Genomic DNA, 19,706 nt, shown 5'->3' with positions numbered 1-19,706 from the left:
AAGAGGATAATCCAGCCTAAAATAATCATAGGTTTCAAATCAGGAAGCAACAGCCAGATCAGTAGCAGCTGCCTCTTGGCTTCTCACCTGAAGCATGAGGAATTAAGCATATCTAGAGTTGCAGTGTCCAACATGATAGCCGCTAGAAACACGTGATTTTAAATTTAATTATAGTGAAAAATTCAGCTTTTCAGCGGCATTAACTACATTTCATGTGCTTAGTGGTCTCTTATCGCTAGTGTCTATCTACCCTTTTGGACAGTACCAAGAACATTTCCATCATTGCAGAAAGTTTTATTGGACAATTTAAATATAATGTGAGCCGCATATGTAATTTTAAATTTATAGTAACTGCACTTTTAAAATATGAAATTAGTTTAAAAAGATAAAATTAATTGTAATGTTTTATATAACTTAATAAAACCAAAGTATTATCATTTCAACATGTAATCAGTTCAGACTAGCCACATTTCAAGTGTTCTAGCCACACAAAAGTTTATACCTTTGGAAAGTGCAAGTTTTTAAAGGGTTACAAACACAGGCTGATTGAAGGTATAAGTATTTGGTATTATTATTGAATTCCTTTATGTTTCTACTGTAGTATACTACAAACACATTGAAATTAGGGACCACTTTTGTATTTAACAAATACTCGATTAAGGAAATAACCATCTTGGAGAACTGAAAATAACAGATATATTTAATGCATTAGTGATAGGAGCAAGGAACTTTGTTCTAATATAAAAACTGTGAGTTTTCAGTTTTTATGTTAAAATTGTAAATCATGTTGCTGTCCTGATACATCTTTAATGGTTCACATAATGCCAGGGAAGAAGTTAGCATTGACATCTTTGCTTTCTCACTTCCTATCATTGGTAATCACTCAGGAGTTCAGCATATATGTAAAAATTTTAATATTTAAAATAATTCCCATGTTTTTTAATTGGCCTGTATGCTGTGAATACGCTTTCTCAGCCACTATATATTTGATGGGCTACGGAGTAGGTTTTGGGGGGAGAAAAGAAGATTGGTGAATAATACCAACTACCAAAGCAGCAGGATTGGACAGCTGAAATACATGGGATGTCTTTCTTCTTTCCCTGTCCTTTTGTCTTCAGAAAAACTATCCTCTGTGGTAGAGAGGTCAAAAAAGAAAAATTCATGGCACTATTGATGTTATTCCTAAGGAGACATTATAGGCAGAGCTGACATTTTATACCTCTTTAAAAATGTTTTCCACACGATAACAAAAAAATTGAAATAAAATCTAGAATATTTACTTGCAGTCCTAATTATTCTAAAAAATTATACTATTTAAAACATGTTCTCCTTTAGTTCTTGACATAGGCATATATGATTTTGTAACATAGTTTTTGAAAGATAGGCTCTACGTAATTTTGTATTTCGCTTTTTTCCATGTAGAGTTATATCATACATTTTTCTCCCTGAGTTGCTGTATGTATTTCCTTTTATTCTCTTGATCCCTGGATGTTTTCTTAATTATGATTTATCTAATTATTTCACTGTTGTTGGACGTCCCCAAGTTTTGCAGGTGTTCTGATATTGAACACATTTATAAAAATATGTACATACATTTCTGTAGATTAATCTTTGTCAGTGATACACCAGAATTTTAGGGCTGTGCTATTTTTTTCTTATTTTTAGAGCTTTCCAGAATCACTGTTCCAATGTTACCACCTTTCTCCTCACTCTCAGCAGATTACCTCACTTCTACTTTAGAGAAGAAGTAGAATCTATCAGGTAATAAAACTTCCACTTTTAAAATTGCAAACTTACCTCATCTTCATCTTCTTTTGCCTCCCTCTCAACTCATTTTCCAATTCTCTCTTCTTAAAAGGAACTCAGAAATCCTCCCTTAATTCCATATCATCCAACTACTGTTGTCTCTCTGACCTTCCCTCCCCATCAAATTTATTCAGAGAGTTGCCTGTACCTAAATTTGCTCACCTTCCTGACCTTCCAGTCAATCCTTGTCTTCCACAGAAATTGCTCCTACTAAAATCACTGATCGACCCCAATGTAGCAAAATCTGATGGTGCTTTTCACTTCTTAACTTAGTAGACCTCTGTTCTAGTTTGCTAGGTGCTGAATGCAATATACCAGAAACAGAATGGCTTTTAAAAAAGGGGAGTTTAATCAGATGCTAGTTTACAGTTCCAAGGCCAAGAAAATGTCCCAATTAATACAAGTCTATAGAAATGTCCAATCTAAGGCATCCAGGAAAAGATACCTTGGTTCAAGAAGGGCGATGAAGTTCAGGGTTTCTCTCTGAAGTGAGAAGGCACATGGTGAACACAGTCAAGGTTCCTCTCTCATCTGGAAGGACACATGGCGAACACAGCATCATCTGTTAGCTTTCTCTCCTGGCTTCCTGTTTCATGAAGCTCTCAGGGAGGCATTTTCCTTCTTCATTTCCAGAGGTCACTGGCTGGTGGACTCTGCTTCTCATGGCTATGCCATTCTGCTCTGCTCTCTCTGAATCTCTTTCATTCTCCAAAATATTTCTCTTTTATAGGAGTCCAGAAATTATCAAGACCACCCATATGGATGGAGACATGTCATCACTGAATCTAGCTTAACAACCACTCTTGATTAAATCATATCTCCAGGGAGGTGATCTGCTTACAGTTTCAAACATACAGTATTGAATAGGGATTATTCTGCCTTTATGAAATGGGATTTTGATTAAAACATGGCTTTTCTAGGTGCCATACATCGTTTCAAACCAGCACAACCTCCCAGAAATGTTTGACATTATTGACTACGCCTTCCTTAATTTGCAGTATCACTGAAAAAATAATCATCCAAATGGATATTTTTTTTTTTATATTTTAAAATCATATCCAGGTAGTTTTCAGAAGAATAAAGGAATATTGGCCTCAAAACTTTTTATAAGAATTAAATATAACAGGCCTAAATTTTTATTCCATGTTTTCTTTGTTTTGAGAGTTTTATACTTGAGATGGTTGATGTCCTTTGAATGCCACTACTTGCTCTCATGCACCTAGAATGAACCTATCCTGTAAGTACTGACTCCAGATTTCATACAGTTCTCTAATAGATTCTGGTTTACTGTTTTTCCTGATTTTTGCACTTACATCATACAATATTTGTCCTTTTCTGTTGGTTTATTTCACTCACTATGATATCTTCAAGGTTCTTGCATGTTGTCACTTGTATCAGAACTTCATTCTTTTTTATGGCTGAATAATATTCCATTGTATGTATATACCACATTTTATTTATCAGTTGATGGACACTTTGGTTGCTTCTGTCTTTTAGCAGCTGTGAATAATGCCACTATGAACATCGGTGTGAAAATAGCTGTTGGGGTCCCTGCTTTCAGTTCTTTTAGATATATATAGAGAGGTGGGATTGCCAGGTCATATGGTAATTTGTATTTAACTTTCTGAGGAACTGTCAGACTGTTTTCCACAGCAGTGTACCTTTTTACGTTCCCACCAACAATGAGTGAGTGTTCCTGTTTATATACATCCTTGTGAACAGCTGTTATTATTTATTTTGTTTTGTTTGTTTATAGTTCATAATTTACATTAGGTGTATTTGTCCCATACACCACACCAGACTATTATTAACACCCGTATTCATGTTGTACTTTTCTGGTAATTCATGAAAGGCCATTCTTGTATTATGAACTATAATTGTATTATTAGTAGGGATCATTGTGTTATGCAGTCCTATGTTTTATCTTTTAATTTTTTATCTGTTAACATATATGCATTCTAAAATTTTCCATTTAACCACATTCAGAAATGCAACTCATTACTGTTAATTATACTCACACTAATATGATATCCACTGCCACCCATATCCAAACTGTACAATAGCCTAAATAGAAATTTTGTACAAATTGGAAATTAACTCTGCATTCTCTTCTCCTGGTCCATCCCATGATAACCTGTATTCTAGATTCTAACTCTGTAAGCTGCTTATTATAATTATTTAATATCCGTGAGATCATAACAATATTTGTCCTTTTGGGTCTGGCTTAAGTTACTCAACATAATGTCCTCAAGGTTCATCCATGCTGCATGCCTCAGGACTGCATTTCTTCTTGATACTGAATAATATTCCATAGTATGTATATGCCACTTTTTGTTTATCCATCCAACTTAGGTTGTCTCCATCTTTTGGCAATTATGAATAATGCCACTATAAAAATCAGTGTGAAAATATCTGTTTCAGTCCCTGCTTTCAATTTTTCTGGCTATATTCCTAGTAGTGGGATTGCTGGGACACATGGTAGTTCTCTATGTAGCTTTCTGAAGAATTGTCAAACCGACTTCCACAGTGGCTGCACTATTTTACTTTCCCACAACCAATGAATGAGTGATCTGTATCTTCTCTGACACTTGTAGTTTTCTGTTTTGTTTTTTTTTTAAATAGTAGCAATTTTGTTGGTTTTGAAATATCTCATTATGGTTTTGATTTGCATTTCCCTAATAGCTAGTGATGTTGAGCATCTCTTCATGTTGTTTTTAGCCATTTGTATAACCTCTTTGGAAAAATATCTATTCAACTTTTTACATTGGGTTGTTTGCCTTTTTATTGTTGAGTTGTAGAATATCTTTATATATTCTGAGTATTAAACCCTTATCAGGTATGTGATCTCCAAATATTTTCTGCCATTGAGTAGGTTGTCTATTCACCTTTGTGATAAAGTCCTTTGACATGCAAACGTTTTTAATTTTGAGGCGATCCCATTGTATCTAGTTATTCTTTTGTTGCTTGTGCTTTGAGTGTAAAGTCTAAGAAACCATTTCCTACCACAAGATCCTGAAGATGTGTGCCTGTGTTTTCTCCTAGGAGGTTTATAGTTTTGCTTCTTATATTTAATTCATTGAGCCATTTTAAGTTAATTTTTATATAAGGTGTGAGATAGAGTCTCTTTCATTCTTTTGCATTTGGATATCCAGTTTTCTCAGCACCATTTGTTGAAGAGACTATTTTTTTCCCAATTGAGTGGACTTGGCAGCCTTGTCAAATATCAGTTGGCCGTAGTTGTGAGGATCTATTCGTGAACTCTAAATTTTATTCCATTGGTCAGTTTATCTTTATGCCCGTACCTGCTGTTTTTACCACTGTAGTTTTGTAATATGCTTCAAAGTCAGGAAATGTGAGCCTTCCTACTTCATTTCTTGTTTAAGATGTTTCTGATTATTTGGGGCCCCTTTTCCTTCCTAGTAAATTTGACAGTTGACTTTTCTGTTCCTGCAAAGAGGATGTTAAAATTTTGATTGGGATTGCATTGAATCTGTGAATCAATTTGGGTAGAAGAATTGACATCTTAATGCTATTTAGTCTTCCAGTCCATGAATACAGAATATCCTTCCATTTATTGAGGTCTCCTTTGATTTCTTTTAGCAGCGTTTTGCAGTTTCCTGGGTATAATCCCTTTACATTTTTTATTAAATTTATTCCTAGAGGTACTGGTTTGAAGTTGTTTTGTACCTCAGAAGAGACATGCATTGTTTCCTAATCTAATCTTGTGAAGGCAGACCTATTGTTTAGGGTGGATTGGATTGTTTCCATGGAAATGTGACACAGCTCATTGTGGGAGTGACATTTTGATTAGATGGAGTTGTGACTGTGTCCCTTCAAGGTAGGTCTGGATTACTTTGCTGAAATCATTTAAAAGGGGAGACATTTTGGAGAAATCTCAGATGCTTCAAACCCAACACAGGCAGAAATATTTGGAGATGCAGAAAGAAAATGCTCCTGGGGAAGCTATTTGAAACCAGAAGCCAAAGGACAAACATGCCAGCCACATGCCTTCCTAGCTGACAGAGGTGTTCTGGACACCATTGGCCTTTCTTGAGTTAAGGTATCTTTTTCTGGATGCCTTAGTTTGGACATTTTTATGGCCTTAGACCTGTAAACTTGTAACTTAAATCCCCTTCATAAAAGCCAACCCATTTTTGGTATATCGCATTCTGGCAGCATTAGGAAACTAAAACACTAGATATGTGATTCTTTTAGTTGCTGTTATTATGGAATATTTTTCTTGATTTCAGATTGCTCATTACTGATTTTTGCATATTGATCTTGTACTCCACCCCTTTTGCTGAATTCATTTGTTAGCTTTAGTAGCTTTGTTGTCAATTTCTCGGAACTTTCTATATGTATAGGATCACCTCATCTGCAAATAGTGAAAGTTTAACGTCTTCCTTTCCAGTTTGCATGCCTTTTATTTCTTTTTCTTGCCTAACTGCTCTAACTAGAATTTCTAGTATAAAGTTGAATAACAGTGGTGACAGTGGGCATTCTTATCTTTTTCCAGATCTTACAGAGAAAGCTCTCAGTCTTTTACCATTGAGTATGATGTTAACTGGGTTTTCCATATATGCCCCTTATCATGTTGAGGACGGTTCCTTATGTTGCTGCTTTTCTAAGTGTTTTTATCCAGAAAGGATGCTGGATTTTGTCAAATGCCTTTCTGCATCAGTTGAGATGGTCCTTAAGATGGTATAATCCAGGAATACCTAGAGTGTACAAGGATAGTGATTAAATGTACAAATTAAAAAATGTTTTTGTGTGAGGAAGAACAAAGGAATGTCAGTATTACGAGGTGTTGAAAATAGATGGTAATTCATATGTTAAAGTTTAAATGTATGTGTGACACTAAAGCAAAAAATGTTTATTTTGTACAAAATTTATATTTTGACTAGTGTATCTCCTAATATAACTTATATGGGCAGTTTAATTGAACACCATAAGTACATGGAAACTTGAGTAGGGCATGAGATTTTGTAGGTTTGTCCACAGTGATGTCCTGATAAATCCCAGAGTAATTTGAACAGTGAATAAAAAAGTATTTGCAAAGTCCCCTTGGGGGAATGGTGAGAAAGAGGGAAAATTCATCTTCCCCATATGGAGAAGGCCTGATATTCTCGCAAGCAGTGAGGACAACAAAATCAATAGGCTGAACCCTCAGTTTTGGGGTTTGTTCATATGAAACATATCCCTGCAAAGGATAGACTAAGCCTACTTAAAATTAGGCCTAAGAGTCACCCCCAGAGAACCTCTTTTGTTGTTCAGAAATGGCCTATCTCTTAGCCAACATGGCAAACAAACTCATTACCCTCTCCCTCTCTATGTGGGACATGACTCCTAGGGGTGTAAACCTCCCTGGCAATGTAGGACAGAAATCCTAGAATGAGCTGGGGCTCAGCATCAAGGGATTGAGAAAACCCTCTCGACTGAAAGGGGAAGAGAGAAATGAGACAAAATAAAGAGTCAGTGACTGAGAGTTTCAAATAGAATTGAGAGGTTATTCTTAAGCATTATATAGATATCCCCTTTTTCGTTTAAGATGTATTAGAGAGGCTAGAGGGAAGTACCTGAAACTGTAGAGCTGTGTTCCAGTAGCCATGTTTCTTGAAGATGTCTGTATAATGATACAGCTTTTGCAAGTGACTATGTAATAGTGAAAACCTTGTTCTGATGTACCTTTTATCTACAATATGGACAGATGAGTAAAAAATATGGATTAAAAATAAATAAATAATAGGGGGAACGAATGTTAAAATAAATTGGGTAGAGGGAAATACTAGTGGCCAATGAGTAAGGGGTAAGGGGTATGGTATATATGAGTTTGTTCTTTTTTCTTTTTATTTCTTTTTCTGGAGTGATGTAAATGTTCTTAGAAATGATCATGGTGATGAATATACATATGTGATGATATTGTGAGCCGTTGATTGCACACCAAGTATGCAATGTTCATATGTTAAGAATGTTCATGTTGTATGTTGATTGGTTTTATTAATAAAAATTAAAAACAAATTGAGATGGTCTTGTGTTTTTTTTAAATAGATGTAGCATTATTGCATTAATCAATTTTCTTATGTTGAACTACACTTGCATTCCTGGTATAGAACCCACTTGATCATAGTATATAATTATCTTAATGTAATGTTGGGTTCTGTTTGTAAGTATTTTAAAATTTTTGTATCTATATTCTTTGGAGTAATTGGTCTGTAATTTTATTTTCTTGTGGTATCTCTCTGGCTTTGGAATTTGGTTGCTGGTGGCCTCATAGATTGAATTAGGTGGTATTCCCGCCTGTTCAGTTTTTTTGAGGATTTTGAGCAGGAATGGTATTACTTCTTGGAGTGATTGGTGGAATTCACTTAAAAAGCCACCTAGTCACTCCAGAAGAGTCCATTTTGCATTTAGGTGGTCCATCCAACAGAAACTAGATTGAGTCAGCACACCTCTAGAAAACAGTTCTGCTGAGTTTTCTGTTGCCCATCCCCCATGGGGGCATTTTTTATGCATCAAACTTAGAGGGTTGTGTACCACCCTGGGTCTTCGTAGACTTGGGTCTCTGAGCCTGGATATGCATCATGTTCTAACTTAGTGCTGTAAATGGTTCTGTGGTCTTCCTCCCTTCCCGTCTGGCTTGTGCAAGTCCTAAGCTGCACGAGACCACCTGTATGGGAGGAAAATGGACCAGTTGTATGGGATAGAAATTTTCTACCTCATGTTTTTCTTTTTCTTCAGTTCAGCATTTGTGGAGTCTTTTTTCAGAGACCCTCACTTTCATTACAGAATTTATAACCTAGTGTATTTAACTCATAGCTGGTTGCAAAATCATTCATATGAACCTCATGAAATATTGTTCATGCTGTTGATTTTACAAAATGATGTGCCTTTTTCCCCCTGTGGTCTCAGCAATTATTAAAAGAAGACAAAATACCGTCTTTGTTGTTTTTCCCTGCCTTCAGGCCTTCATCACTGCATTTGAGCTCAAAACTGAGGGTGACCTCCTGTTATCTTCAGGTACTTTTTACCTCACAGCTTTGAGAAAGGATGATTATTACTGAGAACAGCACAGCATTTAGGTATTGGTCTTCAGGGACCTGACATTAGACTATATAAGTCTTCACATAAGAGATGGCTTTTCATGAGAAAAATTAGTTTTAGATGTTAATTTATGCTGCAGATTTAAAACTGCAGATACTTTTTTATTTTGAAATAATTTCAGACTTACAGGATAGTTGCAAAAATAATAAAAACCCTGTGCAGAAAACCACCTACATCCACCAATTTTAACATTTTGCCACCTTTGCCTCTCTCTCCCTCTCTCCCCCCTCCCTCCCTCTCCTTCTCTTTCACTTGAGAGCAGGTTGCACATCATGCTACTTGTATAAATAATGCTTCCATGTACAATTTCCTATGAACAAAGATATTCTCTTATGTAATCACCCTAAGTGCAGTTATCAGGTTCAAGAAATTCAGTGTTGATATAAAATTTGTCTATATATTTCAATTTTTCTTATTCCCAATAATGTCCTTTTGAACCTTTTCTCCTCCATTCTTAGATCCCATCCTGTATCATATATTGCATTTAATTGTCATTATCTATTTAGTTTTTCTCCCTCTCTTCCTTTTTTTTTAACTGTAGAAATATATAATAACATAAAACTTCCAGTCTCAACCTCTCCTGCCCCCAAGCATACGATTTAGTGGGGTCAGTCACATTCACAGTGTTGCAGTACCCTGACCATCATCCATTACTAAAATTTTCCTTCAACCCAAACAGAAACTCTGTACTCATTTTGCATTGACTCCCCATTGCTCTTGCCCCCCTTCCCCCAACCCGATAATCTTGTTGCCAACTTAGCAACTTCAATAGCAAACATGAACTATGTTCCTATACTCCTCGATCCCCCCACCTTTATATATTTCTTGGCACAAAGTACATATTTATACATTATGAGTCTAAAATTATTGACTTATCATTAAAGTTTATTCATTTATCTTTTAGACCCTTTAAGAAGTAAAAAAGTTAACAAACTAAAAATATAATAGTACTGGTATTTATACTTACCCATCTCATTACCTTTGCTGGAAATCTTCATTTTTTTCATGTAGATTCAGTCAATTGTCTAATGTCCTTTCCTTTCAACATGTAGGGCCCCCTGTAGTATTTCTTAATAGGGGTGGCTTGGTGGTAATAAACTCTCAGCTTTTGTTTATCTGGGAATGTTCTATGAAAAATTGGCACTTAATGTTACTGAGACTTCCTTGTACATGGCACATTGCTTCTCTTGTGTTTTACAGAATTCTCTCTTTATCTTTGGTGGTTGACAGTTTGATAACATGGCACGGTGTGGGTCTTTTTCGTTTATCCTCTTTGGGGTTTGTGATGTGTATATTCATGTCTTTCTTAAATTTAGTAAGCTTTTGGCCATTCTTTCCTTAACTTTTCTCTCTGTCCCTTCTTCTGTTTCTTTTCCTACTGGGATTCCCGCAGTGCATATATTAATATGCTTGATGGTGTTCCACAGGTTCCTCAGGTTCTGTTCCCTTTTCTTCATTCTTTCTTCTTTCTGCTCTTCTGACTGGATTTCAATTGGTTTATCTTCAAGTTCACTGATTTTTTCTTTTACCAGCTCTTATCTGCTATTGAACCCTCTATGGAATTTTTTATTTTGGTTACTGTCTGTGGTTTTCAGCTCTGTTTTGTTCCTTTACATAATTTCCTTCTCTATATTGATAGTCTGTTTTCATCTATCATTTTCCTGTTTTCCTTTGGTTCTTTGCCCATAGTTTTCTTTAGCTCTTTGAACATATTTTAAAGTCTTTGTCTGGAATATCCCAGGTCTGATCTTCCTCATACATGGTTTCTAAAGATTTAATCTTCTCCTTTGCCTGTGCCATCACTTCTTGTTTCTTTTTATGTTTTATAATCTCTTGTTGAAATGTGGATGATTTGTTATTATTTTAGGGTGTTATTACTGGAATATTTGACTCTGAGGCATCTGTTCTTTAAGCTTGTATCCAGCTAGTGTTATGATGGAGCTTTCCTTGAATGCCAGGAGTGAACAAAAAAGAAGAAAATAAAAAGAAAACACCTTTCCCCCAAAACATCTTCCCCAGTCTTTGAAGATTGACTTTGAACGTCTCCTTTAGGGTTTATCCATATGAGTTTGAAGAATAGCTCCACGCCAAAACATAAGGGCCTCCCTTATCCTTTCTCTGCATGAATCTTGTTTTTTGCTTGGGTATGTAGCACTAGGAATTCTGAATTATGTTGATATCCAATATATCTTTGCTTTATGTAATACTGGAATTTCCCTATTTACAGGGATAGAATATCCCCTCTTCCTTAGGAAACAAGTTCCTTGTGGTCTTGGGCACTTTATAGATGTCCTACAGCCAGCAGTCCCTTGCCTCAGGTAGCACGAGTGGACTGCTCTCCCAAAGTGTTCTGTAGGAGAGCTCAGTGAGCCACCTTGAACATGCAGGGTAAGTTCTAGGATGACAAGTACATTAGGCCACCACCAGCAGGTCAACCAGATGTACAAGCTCCTAGTATGTGCCCAAGGGTTACTCTGTTCCTTTTGAAATTGGGACCCAGTATCTACACAGGAAGTGGGTGACTCCATGCTGAATTAGTGAGAGGGGTGGAAGGGGGCAGTAGGCCACTATAAGCACTTACTACTTTTAAAGGACCTTTTCCTTGATTCTGTGCTTGCCCAATTCACTGCAATACTTGAACTGTTTTCTGGAACTTTGAGAAAGGTGTTAATGCCAGTTCTTACTGGTTGTTTAAATCTTCTCTGGGGAGACAGAACTCTGAAGTGTCTCACTCGCCATCTTCATCAGTGTGGGGCTCAGGCTATATATTTTTAAAATCTGTTCTGATTCAGTAACTGGTCAAATGATCTTTTATACATTATGTTAAACTATGTCTCTGTTTTTTATTCTTAGCCAGTCTGTACAAAAGGAAACAGTTCCGTGCTTAAGATTACCAGTTACAGAGTTGATGCTATATTATAAATTTGGAGAAATTTAAAATCTGACCAACTACCTGTCTTTGAGAAGAATAACTTCCTAACTGTTTTTCTTTGATCTTAAATTGAAGTTCCAGATTTAAAAGTGAAACCTTTAAGGTGATGGTATAGTTATGAAAATATTAATGCAGCTTTTATGTTAAAATTCTGAATTATGTTGATATCCAGTGTATCTTTGCTTTACATAATACTGGAAAGATTAGATTTTTTAAGCACTTTACTGGTTAAGGAAATAAAAGTACTGAAAGGTTAGAAATAAGTGCCTTGTCTCAAGGTGGCAGTTTAAAAGTTTATGACGTAGGATTATAAAAAATCATAAATTAGTTGAATATAATAGGGGTGGTTCTAGTCAAAGACATGAAACTTTTTAAATTTTAATTTGTTTTTCAGTTGTCATCTGCCTTAGTTTCCTAGGGCTGCTGTAACAAAATACCACAAAACTGATGGCTTAAAACAACAGGAATATTATTGCCTCACATGTTGGAGGCTTGAAGTCCGAATCCTTCTTAGCCCCTTCCTGAATTGGGGGGATTTGCTTGTAGCTTTTTTGGCTTCAGTTTCTTCCTCAGTTGTCTTATGATGTTCTCCTTGTGTTTGTCTGAGCCCAATTTTCTACTTCTTATAAAAACACCAGTCATATTGGATTAGGGCTCACCCTAATCCATTTTGGCTTCATCTCAACTAATGACATCTTCAAAGATCCTATTTCCAAATAGGATCACAGTTACAGGACCAGGACCTAGGATTAGGACTTGAACATGTCTTATCAGTGGATGCTTTAGTTCTAACTGGGTGACTTTATTTACGAAGTACTGTGTTGCTTGAAACTGCCTAAATGCAGAGAAAAGTGTAAAGATGAAAGGCCTGATATTTGTAGTTCCATGCGGTTTTTGCTTCATAAACATTGTTCTTTGCTTAACCAAGAAACTTTATTATTTGGGGGTTACTTCAATATTAAAATATATTCAGACATTCCATAAATTAAAAAAGTTCAAAACAATTTAATTCCAATTTATTATGTCTCTCACCACATTTATATAGAGGCCCTCAAAAGTTTCTTCATATCATAGTAAAATGAAAATTATGGGCTATTTGTGCTTAATTTTGAATAATTATTTTGTCCCTTATTTTAGTTAGACTGAAGTTAAAAGAAGACTTAATTATTCTGATAGAAACATGTACTGGATACAAATTTTATTTTGTCCAAATAATATTTTTACCAGTAGTTAATTAAAATATAGTGGTTTCTTTGAGAGAAAAAGGACTTACAAAAGAAAGATATGAAATCTGATGTTTTTGATATTTTAAAATAGAATGGTCTTGACTGCTGCCTTTAAACACATTTTAAAACCCTGGAATCATTTTTAACAGTTTCTCCACACACTGTTATTCTTGCTGCTTATTAATATTTAGTTGCATTACCTTAAGATGTACTTGGGTGAATGATATTTATATTTTTCAGAGTTTATAATGGTAATTAAAATATTTATAGAGCGAATCAGGTGTACAAGCTCTTAAACATTTAAAATAATATTGAAAGACAGAAGCAATTCAGAATACCATTTTAGCAATCAGTTTGGCAGTATTAGCAACATCACTATTCTATGAACGCATGCTAATGTGGTATGAAAGAAAGATCCTCATTAAAATCTTGTTGCTAAACAAGTGACAAAAACCTTACAAACAGCTTGAGGCTTCAGGCCAATCACAGTTATTCCTGAAGAGATTTGGACAAGTGTGAAAATATATAGACTGTGCCTTTTTAGTGTGATCAGAACACAAAAATGCTGTCTCACATCAATTCCCTATTAAGGACATTTTAATTTATATTAGGGAAGAATAATCTTAAAATAATGCAATGCCTGAGCATTGTTTTGTGAATTTCTCAAGTGAATGAAAGTATTGGGTTTGTTAAATTCAAACAGAGTTTTGATAATCGACAAGTTGGTGCTCTCAGAAAAGAACTAGGTTTTGGTCAACTAGAATATTTCCATTAGGCAAAATTATTCTGGACATTGTCTGGGTGAACTAGTCACCTGTACATTGAGGTTACAGTTAGGGTGGGGTGGCTCCGGGGAAAGCAGACCATGCATGTTTCTTTGCCACTGGTGAACATGGCAGTTTTCTTAAAAGAAACGCTTTACCAAGATTTAGTAAATTTTGAATTAACTTCATGTACACACTCCCTTTGAGGTTTGTCTATGTCTTTATTTTCATTTGGGATCATAATCCTTGCTTTCACAAAGGTAGAAAGTTTAGTATGCGAGAATAAGGAGGCATTCTAGAGTGAAATTTAATGGATTTTCTGATAGCCCTGTGGCCTCCCCACATCGTCTCCACTGAAAAGGAGAGGAGGCTGGCTGGAAGTTTGTATTGGCTTTCTGAGTTGAAAGGAGTCCTTAGTTTAAGAGCAGAAAAGCAGTTCCTTCAATCTGATTTGGTCCATCTGCCTAGCTTTTATTTAGAGAGGAACTAGAACATTTCTCATTGGAAGAAAGAAGATACCTCATTGAGGTCAGAGTCTTAACAGTTTGGCTAAGTTGGGAAGCAGAGACCAAATGGTGGGAGAGCTGAGAGCAATGAACAAGGGGCTAAAGGAAATTAATCCTGTGTGTTCTTAAAGTAGTATATTACCTGTCACTCACTATTTAATGTGACCATGCACATTAAATTATTTGAATAAAGGTCATGTCCTGCATCCTTAGCCCTTGTTCCTAGTCATTCTCCTACTATTCCACCAATTATGTTCAAAAGTATGGGCATGGTGCTACAGATAGATACAGATGTCTGTGCGATGAGGGCTCATACCAGCAAAGCCCATTTAATGAATGTTTTATTCATTTAACAAATCTGAATTGTTTTGGGTTTGCTTGCGGTTTAAAATTATTTTGATACATCTTATATGTATGTGTATTCATAAAGACTCCTGAAATTACCTGCTTCCTTTTAAGATATTTACAAATAATTTATATTCCTCAATAACTGAAAGGATGTTACATAGCTTAAGAAAAGTGGTGAATCTTGATCATTTGGCATTAAAGGCATTATTAAAAGATATTGAGAAATTATTTTTTTTTCTGCAACTTGTTTGATCTGATATGAAAATGTTTTTGGTTATGTACAACAAAGTAGAGGTAGCAGAGCATGAACTAGAGTAGCCAGTGGTCAAAGGGAAAGACCAGAATAGTTCCAGTGAGTAGCTGCAAAATGTAGGGAGCAAAGCACATTTTCCTGTGAAATGGATGAGGTAGGACCAAATTGACCCAAATCAAACACAAAACAAGTAGCCCATCTGTGAGTGGAATATGGCACCAGGGTTTTCTAGCTTGGTGGCCTGAGAAGGCAGGATACTACAGGCAAAGTACCAGAACATACATGTGACAGGAAGCTGTTTGAAATTTCTGGGTCCTCTAAGAGCTGACTTGGGAATGAACAGGAGCTCTGTTATCAGAAGAGAGGTACCCCAGCAAGGTTGTCCTAAAGAAAGGGGATGCCTGATGCCATCACGTGGGGATCCGTTAGCTTTGCCATGTACTGAGAAGACATGCATCAACTGGACACTGCATAACAAATTTCTTATACTTTTTTCCTCTATTAGAAATTCTACTCAGACTCTACCTCCTGTTTGTCTCTAAGAAGCCTCCTCAGTCCCTTATCTCAGAATTCCTTTCTCCCTCCTCCCACATCTGTGTATTTATACAAAGTGAACAGTGCCTTTTATTAGTGTACATGTCTTTTGTTGAGAATTTACTGTGTGCCAGGCATAATCTAGATAATAGATGAAAAAGTGAATAAATATTTTAGAGCTATTAAATATTATATTGATGTAATTACAATTAGTCATTTTTTCCTTTCAAAATGTATTTCAGATTTTACCAAATGTTGCAAGGACTCTGGAATCCTTATGGTAGTAAAATGCAGGAAAGAAAATTCTGCACTGAAAGAATGTTTAACTTCATAGTAAGTAATCACCTTAGTGCTCTGTGCTTGTGTGCATGTGTGTGTGTGTACCTGCATAGTAGGTAAAAGTATACTGTTACCTTATTAAATATAATGTATTTTGTGCCCACCCCTTTCCCCATCAAATCCATCATATTATTTAATGAGTCAAAAGTTTCAATTTATTGTAGATTATTCTTAAGAAAAGCAATATGACATTTGTGAAAGTGTCTTTTTGAGCTGTATTTGCCAAATTCTACCTGACTGGCAAATGTGAAGTCAGCATACAAAATACATGATTTTTCACATGATTTAACAGATTGATCCATAGAATATAATATAGACTAATTTATGTTTATTTTTCTAATAGAAAAGTACAGAATTAGAAAATCTCCAAGACTTTTTCCAGCTTTGTGATTTGTTGGATTAATTTAACTTCTAGGAAAATTGGGATAAATTATATGAAGAATACAAAGATAAATTTTTATTTTTGAGGTTAATTTAATTTTTAAAATAATTCTTAAATATCATATTCACTTATATTTCATTGTAGTTCTTTAAATCTTAAAGTGAATCTAGGAAGTTTCTTGAATGCAGGTCCCTTCTATTTATCTGCTCTTTTATTATCCTCGTTATTGACAGAAAATATTGGTGAATCCTGTGGTGTTGTTAATTGATAGTTATGAGTTCTTAGTTCCAGTTAGCTCTTATTTTCTTCTACTCTGTTCTCTTAGCCTGTGAGGCATATATGTCAGTCTGGTATGATATTTCTTAGGGAGTTAAAAAAAATCTAAAGTAATGATTTGATATTGTATGTTTGATTTTTAAAATAACAAAGATGTATATAAAAACTTACAGACATTGAGAATACTGTAGTTAGAAGAGAACTTTATAGAGATTATAAACTCATCTCTACATTTATAGATGAGAAAACACACTCAGTGTCCACATGGTTTTTCTCAGTCTAATAATGAGAACATTAATATTGCCACCATTTAAGGCCCAGGACCTGTGCTAAGCACTTTACGATAGTGAGAGTTCATTCTGTGACTTACAGTTCTATTCTCCAGTGCCCCCAGGGGATGCTTAAGGAATAAATGAATCTCTTAAACTTTGATTTAATTAACAAATTAAATTAACAAATTAAATTGTTTTATGTATCAAGGAATTTTTATGTCAGTTTCAGTTCTCATAATAAATTGCTATTCTTAGTTTGACATGTTATCCCTTCCTTCAGGCAGGGCAGCACTAGAGTGGAAAGGAGCAGGGATGTGGAGAGAACAGCCTGGGCTCAAGTTTTTGGTTAGTTGTGTGACCTTGGGCAGGTTTGACACCATAAAATCACCTGGAATGTGAGGTAATACATGTAAACACATTTACCATACTGCCTGGTGATGATTACTCCTCAGTAAATGTTAGCTCTTTTTAAAGTTATTTTAGTTATTAGTTAGCTTTTATTTATTGAAATAAAGAATATTAATCATTTAAATATCTTCCCAACTTTCACCCACTAGAAATAGAAAATAGCAAGTTCTAGCCTATCCTGGGGATGGGGTTGGGATGGGAAGCTGCTTTTATTTGTTTAGAAAGGAGAGGAACGGTGAAGGGAAAAAAAGGTATGTGACATTTGCTGAAAGTCAATGGGGACTTATTTAAGGAAAATGTTATGTGACCCTCAACCTCAGTATGCACTAAGAAATAGTATTTTGTAATCTTTGCATAAGGAAGTTCTCTGCTTTTTCTATTGATATTCTGTGAAATGAATACATCCATTGCCCTCATCTTTTTTTATAGTGACATCTTGAACCATTAGTAGTTTGTGCTTATTTTTTTTACTCTCTCTCCATTCAGTCTTCAGTACACTGCAGTTGATTTCTGCTTTCAAGACTTTACTGGTACTGCTCTTCTTAAAGGTTCCATTGGTTCATGGTAGCCAAATTTAATGTATATCTTTTCAGTTACTCCTCTTTTACTTCTTTTCTCAAATTCCTTTCTATCTGGCTTCCCTGATAATGCTATTTCCTTGTTCTCGAAAATCTTTCCCTGTTCCTTTTCAGTCTTGTCTTCAGTAGCCTGCTTCTTAAAGTTGGTTTATCCCTGGGTTCACTTCTCATCCTTAAATCTGGGTAAGCTCAATTTGTTCCTGTGGATTCAATTATTTCCCATAGGTCATAACATGCTCTGCTTCTCTTTCTCATCAGATCCAAAGCTGAACTCAGCTCCTTTTCCTCCTTCTGCATCACATGTCCTTGTGATTACACAATTCTCTAGAATCTATGGTATTCCTTGTTCCCTAACTCTGATCAGCTACTTCCTGTTGATTTTGTTTCCCAAATCACCAAATCATGTTTTTTCTTTCCATCCCTATAGTCCCTCCCTTTGCCTCGGCTTTTATCTAATAATTTCTTGCTTGGATTATTGTAATTTGTTTATTGGACATCCAACCTTTAACCTTGTTATCCCCTTTCAGCCCAGACACAAAATGACCTTACAGTTGTTCTGTTCATAGCACACCACTGTCTTCCAAGTAGATGTATATTTCTTAGTGTGGTATTAATGGCTCATCATGATTTGGGCTTTGCTCATTTCAACTTTATCTCAAGCCCTGTATTAGTCAGGATTCTTAAGAGAAACAAAACTGACAGGAATTATATATATATATGTGTGTGTGTGTGTATGTATGTATATGTATACATATTATCTCACATAAATATTTTGAGATTTTTCAATAGGAATTGGATCACAAGACTGTGGGGATTGGCAAGTTCAAATTCTATAGGGCAGCAAACTGGGAACTCCAGTAAATTTCCCAGGAAAAGCTGGATAAGGAAGTACAGATGGAAATTTTCACTTCTGACTGCTGAAATCATCACTTCTTTCAAAGCCTTCAACTGATTGGACGACACTTCCCTCATTGTTGAAGGCAGTCTCCATATGGCAAACCCCACCATACAGCATACAAAAAAAATGTTTATTATAGATGTAATCAGCCATAGATGCAATCAACTTCCTGACAACTTAAGTCCGTGAAATACCCTCACAGTAACAGTCAGGCCAGTGCTTACTTGACCAAACAATTGGATACCATAACCTGCCCAGTTGACACATGAACCAAACCATTATAGGCCCTTTCATCTGTGTAAATAATCTGCTATAGTTGTAGTAATCTACTTGAGTTTTTCATGCGTCAGTTTTTTCTGCTATGCCTTTCTACATGTGCCATCTATGTGGATTACTGATGGTCCTTTAAGATGCCGCCCATACATTTCCCCTTGACATCTACCCCTTCCACCATTCCTTTCCCTTGTTTCCTTAGTGCCCTGAGCCATATCATATGGCTGTCATAGCACTTTGTACAGTCAATTATACATCCAGTCTACTTGCCTGCCATGTAGCACCATGGGCTCCTTGAGGATAAAAAATGTTTCCCATTCTTCTATCCTGGAACAGAGCTATTCAGAAATGAGGCATTAGATCTTTATTTTTTTTTCTTCCTTAATGTTTATAATCAATTTGTTACCAACACTAAGAGTCTCCTACTAAAGACTGAGCTTGATGAACTAGATATCTGAATATTAGTCTTTATTTAAGCTTATATTGAAACCTTGCAGTTATAATTCACTTTAAAAATTTTCCTTTTCCTTCTTGTAGCTATAATGATCCAGCGTTTTATGAAGAATGCAAATTGGAATACCTGAAAGAAAGGGAAGAATTCAGAAGAACTGGAATTCCAACCAAGAAAAGGCTACAGAAGCTTCCCACAAGTATGTAGGCAAATGTACAAATGATACTTAGGAGCTCTAACATTCATACAAGCTACAATAACCTGAAATAATGGAATCAAGATAAGGAAGTGTCTTTGCTTTATCATAAATTATGGAAATATCAATTTTAACTGAAATAAAGATTTTTTTAATTTTAAAA

At 35.5% G+C, this 19,706-nt stretch overlaps 1 protein-coding gene across 1 annotated transcript in view; it reads left to right on the top strand.

Moving 5' to 3' along the window:
* CMC1 (C-X9-C motif containing 1) overlaps positions 1-19,706 on the top strand; it is a 116,817-nt gene extending 97,111 nt beyond the window's left edge. The window contains exons 3-4 of the mRNA XM_077129947.1: positions 15,713-15,803; positions 19,434-19,706. Of these exons, the coding sequence (XP_076986062.1) occupies positions 15,713-15,803; positions 19,434-19,554 (212 nt within the window). The 3' untranslated portion in view covers positions 19,555-19,706. The remainder of the gene's footprint in view (positions 1-15,712; positions 15,804-19,433) is intronic.

The sequence above is a fragment of the Tamandua tetradactyla genome, chromosome 15 (assembly GCF_023851605.1).
Source record: "Tamandua tetradactyla isolate mTamTet1 chromosome 15, mTamTet1.pri, whole genome shotgun sequence".
Lineage (NCBI taxonomy): Eukaryota > Metazoa > Chordata > Mammalia > Pilosa > Myrmecophagidae > Tamandua > Tamandua tetradactyla.
This window is presented reverse-complemented; position numbering and strand designations above follow the sequence as displayed.